Source organism: Narcine bancroftii, chromosome 3, assembly GCF_036971445.1.
Source record: "Narcine bancroftii isolate sNarBan1 chromosome 3, sNarBan1.hap1, whole genome shotgun sequence".
In the NCBI taxonomy this organism is placed as follows: domain Eukaryota; kingdom Metazoa; phylum Chordata; class Chondrichthyes; order Torpediniformes; family Narcinidae; genus Narcine; species Narcine bancroftii.
Window position 1 is genome coordinate 125,576,287 of NC_091471.1, and position 14,554 is coordinate 125,590,840.

The 14,554-nt window shown below is 38.4% G+C and overlaps 1 protein-coding gene across 5 annotated transcripts in view; it reads left to right on the forward strand.

The window, feature by feature from the left end:
• dhx15 (DEAH (Asp-Glu-Ala-His) box helicase 15) overlaps positions 1 to 14,554 on the forward strand; it is a 156,353-nt gene that overhangs the window by 118,501 nt on the left and 23,298 nt on the right. For 4 of the 5 annotated variants that reach the window (XM_069925047.1, XM_069925046.1, XM_069925050.1 and 1 more), the window contains 2 exons: positions 1,063 to 1,254; positions 2,473 to 2,595. In XM_069925047.1, the coding sequence (XP_069781148.1) occupies positions 1,063 to 1,254; positions 2,473 to 2,595 (315 nt within the window). The other variant, XM_069925051.1, reaches the window with a different exon arrangement.

The following is a 14,554-nucleotide window of genomic DNA, read 5'->3' on the forward strand; positions in this document are numbered from 1 at the left end:
CCTGTGTTCTCCGGTCCATGGTGCAGGTCAGTGCATGCAAAACCTGCACACAATTCAACCTATATATAAACACACGACACATATACAAATAAATATTCTTAATAAATAGTCACAGAGCTTTAGCAGTCATTCAGTAATCTCACTGTCTGTGGGACTGCATAGTCATTTGGGCTCTGTCTCATCTCTTTAAGAAGATACAGACAAATTAACATGTTGAAGCCCTGAAGGGACATAGTCCCTCAACCTTTTGGTTCCTTGAAGGTACACAATTCTTCCACCATGCCAGGACTTCAGGCCAACAAGACAAGCTGCAGGAAAATGATAAAAGCATTGATATTTGTTTGGAAACTGGGAATTTAGTGCTTGCTTTTCAGATTGACCAAATTTTGAAAATGTTGAAATGTTCATTTAAATGTTGACAGACAGCACACTAACATGCCCTTCTGACCTCCACAACCCCATGCAACCCAAATATACCAATTGACCTGCAAATCCCATATGTTTTTAGAGGGTGGGAGGAAACCCACGCAGGCACGGGGAGAATGTACAAATTCCTGATAGATAACTCCAGATTCAAACCCAGTCTGCTGGTGCTGTTAACCACTATTGTAACCGTGCTTCCGTATGCTTTGTAAATGGTGAAGAAAAATCTAGCAAGGTGTTTTCATGTAAAAGTGAAGCTGTTTCCTGCCCAATAAAAAAAATTATTTGACAGTAGGTTTTGCTCTCTTTGTTATAAGTGATGATTATTTGTGACTTTGCAACTCATTGACAATTCCCCTGCTACTTTTGAGATAATTATTTGGACTTGAGAGGTTAGAACACCTGCAAGTGATTGCTGCATAGCTTTGGACAGATGTACTGCATAATTTCCATGTGCATGAATGGTTTGGAGTTCATAACACTATAAAAGTGTTGGTGTAATTTAGTTATAAAATGTCTTGCCTCATTCCAAGACTACTTTGAGGTGCACATTAAAAAAAAAATTACAGACTGAGAATGATGAGAAATGTGATGTTATCAGAGGTTTTATCTTGAATAATATTGTGTATTACTTTTCAGCACCTGAGACACTCATGAGGGCCTTGGAACTTTTGAATTACCTGGCTGCACTGAATGATGATGGTGATCTGACTGAGCTTGGGTCCATGATGGCAGAATTCCCATTAGATCCACAGTTGGCCAAGATGGTTATTGCCAGCTGTGAACACAACTGTTCAAATGAGATTCTTTCCATCACTGCAATGTTGTCAGGTAATAGCAGGGATGAAATTGTCAAAATGTGACTTGCAATTAAATGAAACAAATTATTAAAAAATATTTCCAGTTAAGATTGATCTTTTGGAAGATTATGCTTTGGATAGCCATCAAAAACAATGATAATTGTATATTTTAATGTGCTGATGAAGTTTTCAGTTACTTTGAGAATTTACAAGTACAATCAATTGTGATTACAATTTTTCAGGTTTGATGCTTCAGGTATTTTTTATTCATTTTTAACCATTTGCCCTGGCTGTAAATCACTTTTTTGAAGTATATGTCCAGAAGAGTGTAAGAGCTTAATGAAGGAGAGGTGTTGATGAATATTGAGATTCCTCAGTGAAGTAAATTTTAATGTTTTGTGGGCAAAAAGTTCTCCTGTCTTAGAATTTTTACCATAGAGTAATTTTGCACTTCTGTGGTATAGGCAAACAAAAAAATTCTAAAATCTAGTGGGGATATAGGCAACAGGCATTAGATTAAGTAATTAGATTGAAGTATTTAATTAAGATACAAGAATAACATGGTTTGTGGTTGTCTTAGGAAATCCCTTTGGATGTGGACAACACTGCAAAGTTCATTTTAACTTGAACTTTGGTCACTTACTTAGCAATTCTGGTTTTGTATTCCATTAATGCTGATTCTCTGCTGTATAAGGCTTGTACAAAACCAATAATAGCCTGATTACATTTTGTAAGTGATATTTAGCAAGGCAACAGTAGGGAACTGCAGATTAAATCAGATTCAGAGCAGCTGGGCAGGGCACAATTTCACCCTTGCTTCCTTTGTTCTTACTGGGTGTTTAACCTGCATGCAAGGATGAGATTAAAGTCATCTGTTGTTAACAGCATCACGTACTTTAAATGTTTGGCAGTTACGTATCACTTTTTCGGTAGGTTCAGAAAATGCTTGCTGAAGGCATTCATTTAATACATTATTATAGCTCTGTATTGCCCTGTGCACCGCCTTTTTCACTAAAAATTGGTAATTGTGTAGCTTCTGAAACACTCTTGTCTTGCAGATGTGAGTAGGTGTTGATGTTTGGTACCAAGCCAAGGTAGTAGACAATCCAAGATGCAGTTGGTGACCATATCCCATCATGCCCTGCCCAATGCTCTCTGAACTGACCTAGCTAGGCCTTGTTCCTGTGTCTGTGAATGAGTGACTCATCCATATGGGCGTCTGTGTTGGGCCCATACCAACATTGTTTAGTCCCACAGTGTTTTGTTCGCCCAACGGAAGCTAAGAAAGCAGCTGACGAAGCCAAGATGCGGTTCGCACATATAGATGGAGATCACCTGACCCTGCTCAACGTTTACCATGCATTCAAGCAGAGTGAGTGAACCAAACTACTTTTTCTTTCCATAGATAAGCATTTGCTAAGCAGTAATTTTAATGAATTCTGAAAAGTTGGCACACCTTAAAATTGTTCATCAATGTTGTTTTGCAGCTGCCTTCTGTGCACAAATTATTTAAGGACAGTGCATCCATGAAACTGTTTTTGGTCATTTTTTTCTAAATTGACTCCCTCGTATTGTTCCCAGAGCTCCTTGTTTTAGAAGCATCAAACATTTCAATGCATATCCAAATTGCCACATAATTTCATTATGCATATGGAAGAATCAGCAAACATTTTGATGGAGCAATGGTTGCACAGGTACAGTCCCTTTCACACTGGTAATTTACCGGTTCATGTACCAGTGTGAATGCTCCCAAACCAGTATGGGGTCTCCAAATGTACCCGGGAATGAACTGCCTCAGGAGGATGTATCATTGCAAATCCATTTCAAATTGGCTCCAATGTGACCAGGGTGACCCTGTATGCCCAGTCCCATTAGCGATGGGCTGATGACGTTCTTGCTTGCGTTGTAGGTTCTTCAAGGGGCAAGGAATGGAAAGGGCAAAAAATGTTTTGTTTTAACATTCATGTGTTTTTCGTTATGAAGAGCCTCCGATATGCTGGCATTGGTTGTTCGCACTGAAACGAACAAAGCCGGCATTTTTCTGGGTCAGTGCATCTTTTACACTTCAAATTGTATTTGACAACATGTTAGATCCATTTGTTTCTCCCAAAAAATGGTTTAAAAATATTCCCCTGGTCTTGCTTGCCAGGTTGAAATCAGGGTGATATTGGTGGGTAATGCTGACAGTAATGCTGTTGGTCCCCGCACCGGTCATTGTTGTGCTGAGAAAATGTCAGGTCTGTGAAAGATGAATCTGGACACAAGGGATAGCTATCAAATGTTACTTTTATGAACACAACATTTAATAGAAGAGCATGGGAAAATCATAGGAATAAAACACATATGTGCCCCATGTATAAACGAGCACAAGAAAATATGTGTACAATTTAATAAGACATAAGCACTCAGTGTGTAAAGAAATATGGGAAAACACAGCGCGCACTCATGCACTACCCCCCCCCCCACCACCACGAGAGTTGGGGTGGACTGAAGTGTGAGTAATGTTACAGAACAAAACATTCACTGCCTGGGAGTATATAATACGTGACTCAGGATGTCACCGCTGGAAGTTGGGCTCCCCTTAGCTCCGCAATACTGGGTTGGTAATGTGAAAGGGCGCACAGATCTTGTTTTTATTGGAACCCTTGAAATAGTTTACATGTCTCCTGGAACCCCTGCATAAAAATTATATACCATTATTAATATCTATCTCTTTTATTTTTTTGTCATAGTTCACGTGGTAAGCATTATATTTTTTCAGATAACTTGTTTAAGGAAAAAATGACCCCTTTTTGTCAAATTTATTGGCAATGCAAAAAACTCATACTGCTCGTTTGAGACCTCACACCGAGATTTTCATTCACCAAAAAAATCTAAACACACAAAAAGTAAACATAAGTAACCAATATCACATGCATATAACACATAAACAAAACGAAAGCAGATAACTATTACATTAACTCATTGCCACGTTCAGGTCCTGTCCACTACCAGTGAAGGCGGTTTCACACTGGCACCATATAGGCTTTGCTAAATACATTCCCTATGATTATTATAATTTTAAATAATGAGTTTGAAGCCTTTATTATAATAATCAAGGATTTTCCAACAATATGCTGTCCTTGTACAGTAAAATTATGAATATAAAATTAAACAAAAATGCATTATCACTGTTTCTCGCGGAATCCCTTGCGACCTCTTGCGGAACCCTAGGGTTCTGGGGAACACCAGTTGAGAAACAATGGTCTAGTGTGAATGGCCCTACTGGTATTTCAAAATAGGTTCATGTGCCAATTTAGCAGTTTGCCAATGTGAAAAGGCCTATCGGTTGCATGGGTGCAGGCCCTTTGACCCACGTCTACACCAAACACCAGGCCAAATCAAACTAAATCTTTTCCGCCTGTGCAATTCGTATCCTGGATATTCAGGTGTCTGTCTAAAAGTCTCTTAAATGTTCCTATCGTATCTGCTTCTACCACTCCCCTGACAGCTCATTCCAGGCACCTATTTTTTTGGATGAAAAATATTCGTGTGCATCTCCTTTTAACTTTTCCCCCCTTCTCAGCCTAAATGTACATCTTCTAGTACTGTAAAAGCCTTGTTATTCTGGCAAAAACCTAGAGGAATTTAAATAGGTAAAATATACGGAAGTTTAAAATTGGTGAGCCTCACCATTAGTTCACCAATGCATGCAACACACAATCTTAAGCAACCGGAAAATGCACATATCCAGCATCTACTAGTCCTTGTAGGTGCCTTATACCAGGGGTTTTACTGTATTTGATATTTTTACCCTGGTGTAAAAATAATCTGTCTACCCGAGCTATTGCCACTTATAGGCTCTATAAAATCTCCCCTCAGCCTCCTCCACCGCAGAGAAATCAATTTGAGTTTGTCCAGCTTCTTATTATCACTCATACCTTGTAATCCTAGCAGCATCTTGGTAAATATCTTCTGCATTCTTTTCAAAACTCTGCATCCATTAAGGAACTACAAGAATTGTACACAATTCTGCAACCTACCCAAAGCTCTTGTATTTGCAAGTTCTCTACTTTAACTTTGCTTTAGAGGATAGTGTTGTAACTCTAGGGCATTAATAAATTTAGATCTGTTTTCAGCATTGTCTTAGAATTCTCATTAAATGGGCAGAAATCTACAAGTAGCATAACATTCCTGTGTTCTAATTTATAATGTGAATTCAATTTTGTGGTAACTAGGGCATCGGTAATTTGCTGAAAGCAGATTTTTTTGTGAAGCTTGGGGGCCTAAGGAATAGAAGCAGGACAAGGCCATACAGATGATGGGCCTATCGTATCTGATTTTTTTCTCAGTGCATTCACTTATAAATAGATGGAAAATATAACTTTCTCCAGAAAACCTCGTCTGACTATCATTCTCACAATTTTACATATATAATCGTATAAAATTGTGACTCGAGAAGCTGACATTGGGAGGGTTGAGCAAAGGACCAGGACATGTAAGAGCAACATTAGTAAGGGAATTCCAGACCATGGAATAGCTTAAGGATCATTCGGCTTGAAGGAATGATGATGAGGTCAATATACAAACGGTAGCTAATGTAGTCTTATGATACTGATGCCAAAGGCACGCATTTTAATCATGGAAATCTGGATTGTGGTGGATCATTCAGTTTTAATGAGGAAATTCCTGACGTCAGAAGATATTGCTGGAAATGTTGCATTTAAAAGAGTAATAGTGAAAAGGGACAAGGGTAGAGAACTGAAGGAAAGCACTGCAGATGCTGAAAATTTGAAATAAAAGATGTTAAGATTGCTCTTTAGCTGAGGTAGCAGTTACGGAGCATTAAACAACTTGAAGTTTTTTTTGTAGGGTTCTGGCCAAACTTTAGCTGCAAAGGTATCAATTTTAAAAGGTAACTGTTAAATCCCATTGCATGGATCCTTCTCTTTTTCTCCCCCACCCCCCAAAATTCCAAAATATGAATTCCAGTTTAAAATTGTGCATTTTCAGTATTTAGTTTATATATAGGCATATCATTTTGTTCATTTCATTTCTGTAACAAAACTTTTGTTGGTGTCGGTATTCATTTTTCAACTTCATTTAAAATAAAAACAAATTGAACCATATCACCTCATTGCAGTCTTCAGCCGTGAAATTCCTTTGACCCAAAAGCAATGAAGGAACATTAGAGAGGTCCATTCACATGATTGAATGGATAAGCTTATGAAGAGGTTGAAGAGCCCCTTTAGAGAGGTTAAATATAGCAAGGTTAGTGTAGCATTTTGCACAACACTGCTACAGCGCCAGAGACCCGTGTTCAAATCCGTGGCTGTCTGTTAGGAGTTTGTATATTCTTCCGGTGTCTGTGTTGGTTTCCTCTCAGTGCTTTGATTTTCTCCCACATTCCAAAGATGTACAGGATTAGTAGATTAGTTTATCACATGGTCATGTTTTGGCAGCTCGGGCTCCTTGGCCGGAAAGGCCTGTCTCCATGCTGCGTCTCTAAATATATATTTTTTAAAGTCTTTGATTTGCGAATGGGCAAATATGATGGAGGGAGAAGTGGACTGGGTGTTATTTAAGATAGTTTGCCTAATCTTGGGTGGTGATTCATGTCTTGTCCTTTGAGATGCACTGATCCAGGCAATGAAGATTTTTCAATGAAACTTTCATGTGAATGATGGAATGAGTTTGGAATGCCAGCAATGAGCAGTTCATCAGAGAATACTCAGTATTTGATCTACTCTTGTTGCCAAAGTAGCTTTGATATACTGGTTCAGTTCCTTTGTTTTTGTCTAATTGTAAAAAGTAGGTAATCTGGTGATGTTACTAAGTGCCAAAAATTAGTTATAATCTCCTGGTGCCTGGTATGGGAGTTGCTTGGCATTTGCTGGTCAAGGTCTGTAATGATCTTGCTACATATAGATTTGAAACTGCTGCATCATCTGGGAAGTTATGAATAGAACTGAACATTGCAATTGTCAGCAAATGTGCCCTGGCTTTGGACAGGGGTGATGTTATAATGGATGAAATTGTTGATGAAACAGCTGAAAATGCCTTGGCCACTGCCCTGAAGAACAATTATGTCATTGTTTTGGAAAGGTTGATTTTGCAACATACATAACTGTTTTTCATTGTGATGACAGCAGTTGGGGGCATATTTTTTTCCCATGCTTTTCATTGCCTCTTGATGCTGTATAGTACTTGATCGAATGCCACCTTGACACAAGGATCAGACATTACCGTGCTGCCCCCCAGAATTTAGCCCTTGTCTGTTTAAAACATTTTTTATTGAGTTTAATCAAAAACCTATATGTCATAGGTTCCTAAAGAACCAAATACAATATATATTTATATATATAAATATATTTTTATATTGATTATCATTATCATTCTTTTCTTTGACTTGGCTTCGCAAACGAAGATTTATGGAGAGGTAAATGTCCACGTCAGCTGCAGGCTCGTTTGTGGCTGACAAGTCCAATGCGGGACAGGCAGACACGGTTGCAGGGGAGAATTGATTGGTTGGGGTTGGGAGTTGGGTTTTTCCTCCTTTGTACATTAATAGTACATGAAATGACAACCCATAACTATTGCCCCCCCCCCAAAAAAAAGAGGGAAAAAAACCAAATGGGGGAAAAAAAATCAGTTGCTCTAACCTCTCCTATTAAACAAGATTAAATTAATAATATTAGCAGCCTTGGAATTGAGCAGCAACCTCCAGAGATCCAGAAAAACATCAAATCTACTGCATCCATATACCTTAATTATTCAAATTGTGATAATAAACCATAAATGGACCCCTTGTCTTATCAAATGTGACCTTAATTTTCCTGACATTATGTCTAATTTTCTCAAGACTCAAAAAGGAGACGATATTCTGTAACCATTGCAAATGAGTAGGTGGAAAATGATCTTTCCATTTCAACAGGATTTCTCTTCTAGTCAACAATGTAGAAAATGCTAAAAACTTGTCTTTGATCTGCTGTTAAACTTGTATTCTTATTCTTGGAGAAACCAAATATTGCTATTAACAGATAGGGTTCAAGATTGGTCATTAAGATATCTGAAAAGGTTTTAAAAATATCTATCCAACATTTTCCTAATTTAGGACATGACCAAAAAGGCTTCAAAAATTTTACATTTATCAGAAGTCGGATTGCTATCAGGATAAATTTGAGACAGATTAACTTTAGAAAAGTGTACTCTATGTACCACTTTAAATTGAATCAAACTGTCTAGCACATAGAGAATTATTGATAAGGCCTAGCATTGTGAACCAGTCTTCCAGTGAGAAGGATAAATTAAGATCATTCTCCTATTCAAGTTTTATAAAATTAAGTAGATATTATACCTTTATGTACAAAATGTAGTTCAAAAAGTTTGTCTGTGAAATTCAGATCAGGAAGACTTGGAAGTTCTGGAAGTTTAGATCGAATAAAATGTCTAATTTGGTAATACCTAAAAAAAAATGTCTATTTGATAAATTAAATTCTGCCATCAATTGTTATAAAGATGCAAAATTTTGTTGAATAAAAGCTTTAATCCCTAACCAATTCCACTGTTTATAACCTGCATCTAAAATGGAGGGCTGGAAAAAATTATTAGTCAGACTTGGACTAGTGAACAAAAATCCCAAAAATGAAAACGATTTCCTGAATTGAACCTAAGTTTCTGTCTCAGTATTGAATTCTTTCTTAATTTTGAAATAGAAAAAGGTAAGGATGAGCTGAAAACTGCCCACGTAATAGTATTTTTTAAGATTTCAACTCCATTTCAACCCAGTTAGGGTGGTCATCTATTTTATCAAATTGTAACAACAATGGCATATTTCTTGTATTTATTTCCCAATAATAGAATATAAAATTGGTTAATGACAAACCTCTGTCATTTCTTATATTTTGAAGATGAATTTTATTTAATCGCATTTTCTTCCCTTGCCATGTATATATGGCATAATAAATGATTCCAATATATATAAAAAAAGATTTAGGAATAAATATTGGTAATGGCTGAAATAAATATAAAAATTTTGGTAAGATACTCATTTTGACTGAATAAATAAAACTGGTTATAGTTGGAGAAAGTGGTGACCATCCGGATAATATTATCTTAGTTTGATTAAATAAAGCAGCAAAATTTTCTTTAGAGGTTTTTAATGTTCTTCGTTATCATGATACCTAGATATCTAAATTGTTCTTTCACTGTCTTGAAAGGGAAATTAGAGTATAAAGTAAGAGAGCTCTTCAATGGTAACAATTCACTCTTGTGTTGTCCCTCTAAATAACCCCTTAAAATCTTCATTTGAATGTAAAGCAACAGCTAGCAGTTCCACTATTAGATCAAAAAGCAGTGGGCTTAGAGGGCAACCCTGTCTCGTACTTCGATATAATTTTTAAAAACTTAGTTAGAAATTAGTATGAATTGAAACTACAGTATTAGTCATGCATATAAATTTTTTATCTATTGAATAAAAACTGGGCCAAAATTAAATTTTGCTAAGGGAGCAAACAGATATTCCCATTCTACCCTATCAAATGCCTTTTCAGCATCTAAAGAGAGAATGCATTTGTTAGAATGAGTGGAAGGAATGTGTATAATATTCAATACTCTATGAATGTTATAATTAGACTATCTATTTTTCATCAATCCACTTTGATCTATGTTAATTATTCCAGGCAGAATTTTCTCTAATCTTTGAGCTAAGATCTTTGATAAGATCTTTGTCTTATCAAAGAAAGGAGATAGATCTATAGGATGCACAATCCTCTGGATCCTTCCTTTTTTTTTAAAGATCACTGAAATTGAAGTCTCACTAAATGAAGGAGGTAACTTTGCTTCTTAAAATGACTCATTCAATAGTAAACTTAATTGTGGAGCAAGTTCTTGACAAAATAATTTATAAAGCTCAACCAGAAACCCATCAGGCCCCGGAGATTGTAAAGAAGATAATTGGCTTTTGCAATTCCTCTAACTTTCCTGGTTTTCATGAGAAAGAGTAGGTAAATTCAAACTCAGAGGAATAAAGTTTAATATAGAATTCTTAAAAACATTTATTTAAAGTAATCAGTAGTTGTATCATCGGGAAAACGTACCCTTTTAATTTTTTTTAAGCTGAAATTCCTTTCAATTGAGTTGGCTAATAAGGCTAATAACTTACCAGATTTCTGCTGAAAATAGCCCTTGTCAATATTTTGACCAATGCTATAATGTGCAAAATTGGGTTCTGCAGAAGGAATGACAGGGAGTAGAATTAAATTACTTCTTATCTCTCTCTTTGATTTGGTTGGGGGGGAGACAAGATGGCAGCTACGGGGGAGGGGGAGGCATACTCACCTTGGCCGTTCAATTGTATAATACCTGCTCCTGTTCCAATCAATGCCTGGTCTTAACCTGTCCGTCAAAGGTTTTGGCATTGGGGTTCCAGAACAATTAGTAGGCAGAATGATGGGGGGGGGGGGTTGTGACGTCTCTTCTCCCCAACCGCACAGCCAATCATTGAGCCGCGGCCTATTGTGACATCGGTGAGACTCGAGCGGGGTGGTGGGGGGTATGGACCAAGTCTGGATGAAGATCTGACTAAGACATTGATATGTGTTCTGTGGGTGAAAATGGGTGCAAAGGACTCAGTTGGTTGTCCACAAGTCTCTAGAAAAATAAAACAAAATATGCAGAAAGAGCTCGATAGAGTCAGCATGCTGCATGCCAGGCTGAAACTATGGAACAAAAAATAGTGTTAATGTTGCATGTTAATGGCACTTGATCAAACCGGGGAATGAGAGGACGACATTAATCTTGTGTGGCAGATTGAGTGGAGTGGACTGCAGAGAACTAACCAACAGCATCAGAGAGTGGAATGTTAGCATTGCCGAGGGAATGAATTACGTCATCAATTGATTCAAGTTCAACAATCAGCTGCGGAGAACATGTCTCCTTTCAAAATGTCCCTGTAGGAAGAATCAAAATAAAGAATAAAACAATGTTTTATAAAGAAAAGAGCATAACTATCATACTGCAGAGTTAGTACAGATGAAAAGAAAAATATTGAGCAATATTACTTCAGAGGCAGAGATATAGAGTAACCTAAAGTCTGGGCATTCATTATTGAGTGCAGACACAGTGACGTGCCCAGGCGAAAGTGAAGACCAGTTGCTCAGGCCTCTGTTAAGCTTTGTTTTTTTTAAAGTAGGAAATGTCAGAAAGGCAGTGCAATGGGGTGCCAAAACAAAAGGCAAGAAAGCTTACTCCTGTGGATTCAATGCTTGTCAAATCAACTGGTAATGGAGGGTGACATAACCACCGCCTTGCAGCCCATCAGTGGGAGTTGTCCCCATCCTTGCCTGTTAACTAGTGGCTTGCTTGACCGTGTGCAGCCAATCATCACCGGATGAAGGTGCCATCCCATTGTAGACTCCCGCCTACTCGCCTGTCAATTAACAGCTGCAAATTATTTTAAAGTGGAGAATAGTGAATTTATTTACTTTCTTACGATGCTTGTGTATATACCAGGTCTTTTAAGCTGTAATTGATTTCCAAGTACTCCCCAAAAGAGTTCTGTGAGCTTAAAAAGTAGGAAAGCCCTGGTGTAATTAATTCTCGAGGTTGGTAGTGGTAGTGTCCAGACAGAATCTAAACTAAGCTCTGGTAGCATCACCAAAGGTTACCTTCCATCATTTTGTTGATGATTGAGTTTGTACTAGGGGAGGTGAGGGTGTCAATTTACTGCATTGGATTTTTCCTGCTTTTTGTGAATTGCAAACACTTGGGCAGGTTTCCTTTTTGGGCAGATGTTGGGAATAAGGTAGCTAGAGGTTCAGGGAGTTTTGGAGTGCTCCTTCACCTGCAAGGCAAGGATGTTGCAGAGACTGCCAACAAATGCTGAATCCAGTGCTGGTAGCTGTGATGGCAGAAACATTGGGAGGAGGCCACAGTTGAGTTGGTTTTCCTGGCTAAAGATGTTTGAGCTTGTCTCTTGCATGTGTACAGTATTGTCATTTAAGAATGCTTGTACGACTTTTTTCAATTTGTTTTAAATGATACTGGGTTGTGGGATTATTCAGCACACTTTAATTTCTCTGTCTTTACCAGATTTGTATTCTGCTTTTAGATACAGGCAGGGATGCATTTCTTCTCTCTCTGTTGAATTATGGTCACTACCTACTTGTCAGAAGGAGAGCGATAGATGTTCTATACCAGGAGATTAATTGGAATCTCATGGTCTGACAAACCAATGTTTGTTTCTCAGTGCCTATGGTTGGCTGCTGGCCTCAGATTTACAGTTAATTCCCAGAAATTAATATCTGTAAGTCACCAACTGTAAAAGTAGGGAAAGCAGAATTGGATAGGTATTTGAGCAAGAATAATTTTCATGGCTATAGAGTGAGGGAATAGGTTGTTTTCGATTGCTTTAGTTGGAACCAACATAAACTCAGTGTTCTAATTTGCTGTCCTCTGTACTGTTATGGTTGTATAATTTTATGTCAATCAGTTGATTTTCATTTGTAGAATGCCATTTTACTGCCGCCCATCACAATTTACAGAAATGTTTCTTAAACATCACACTCACAAGACTTGACTATTTTTAGACTCAATCCCCTGTTTATTCGACCAAGCCAGAGGAAATAATTTCTCACTATCTATTCAGCCTTGCAATCCCTCTTGATATTTAAAAAGAATTTGGGTTCCCTTTGCCAGCTTCCGCTGTTGTGGACCCATGGGGAGTGGCGATGCAGCGCTCCCGCGGGGTCCTGCCGCCCAGTTGACTGCTGTCAGCTCCACGTGGGCTTTGAACAGTCCGTTGAGGGAGCCGACGGTGGTTTCAGTTGAAGTCCTGTGATTGGAGACGGTGCCCAAAATGGTGACATGTACTAATCAGCAGCAGCCACAAGGGGTTGCAGACTCCAGAGAAGTGGAGGAGTGGAGGAGCACACCAGAGGATGGGAAGATCACGCACTGACTGAGAGTGAGAAGCGGAGGACACCTTGTGAGGGGATGGTGACTACAGCGGCTCTGTAGCTGAGGCACCAGTGCATGTGGCGGGTTGCTGACAACTCAAGGCAAGGAACCCGTGGAAGCTGGAGACAGCTGTCAGGAGACTCGCACTGGGCTGTTGACTGCTGGAGACCGGGGAAAACTGGCTAGAAGGGTACCTGGTATCGGAACTGGGATGCAAGGAGATGCTGAGGGCTGTAAAGGGTTCCTGACCGTTTTGGAGGTTTTGATCTGGAACTCAGGTTCCCAGTGGTTTGGACTGGACTCTTTGTGGCTGCAGAAGTGCTGAAGGTGAATCCATGGACATTCGGTGAATTGAGGAGGGGGGGAGAGGAAGGGGCCCTCTTTTGCTTCTCTCTGTCTCTCTCACTGTGAGAGGCACTTAGGCAATTCCTGCTGGCGGCAAATTTGTCTTCCTTGTAGCAGGGAAAAAGAAATTTTGTGTAATATAACACTTTTATTACTATGATAATAAACTGAATCTTGAATAAGTTCCAGGAATACAATACTAGTTTTTCCACACTTTCTTTAATCCTTGCAACCCAAGTATCATTCATTAAAAGCATATATGGAGCATAAGGAATAAGAGTATGCCATTTGTTTCCTCAAGCCTGCTCCACCATTCAACAAATTTGTGGCTGATCTAATCATAGCCTCTGTTACTTTCTTGCTTGCCTATTCTTAAACTTGTAGTTTAAATCTTCGTCTTGAATATATTTATTCAATTTATCTCTGCAGCTCTTGGTAGAGAATTCACAGCCCTTGAAGAAAATTCCTTTGCCATTCCTTTTTAAATTAGTAAGCCCTTTATTCTGTCACACTTTCATACCCTTCCCCCACCCATCCATTTTAATTTCCATTTTCGGGAAATGTATATCACCATTCACCTTGTTAGTCTCCCTCAGAATTTTTGTTACCATAAGATGACCTCAAAGTTTGTCAGCATAATGTGTTATGCTGAACCTGCACCATCTTTTTTCATCCCCCTTCATCCCAGGAATCAATTTATTGTCTCAAGTTCAACAATATGCTTCCTCAAACATGGATGCCAATACTCTGGATATGATCTTGCTAGCACTTAAGTAAAGTTGCACCAGAACTTTTCCCACTTCTAAACTTTATACTTGCAACAAAGAACAAATCATTTTGCATTCCTAATTTCTTGCTATATTTGCATGCCATTTTTTTTCATGTAGCAGAACCCCCAGGTCGAGCATTTAAAGTAATTATCTGCTTTTTCATTGTTCCCAAGTGGATAAGCTCAAATTTTTCCATGTTTTACTCTTATCAACCACTTTCCTATTCATTCAGTTTATCCTCATCCCTTGTCCTCCAAACCAACAGTCTTTGTATCTTCA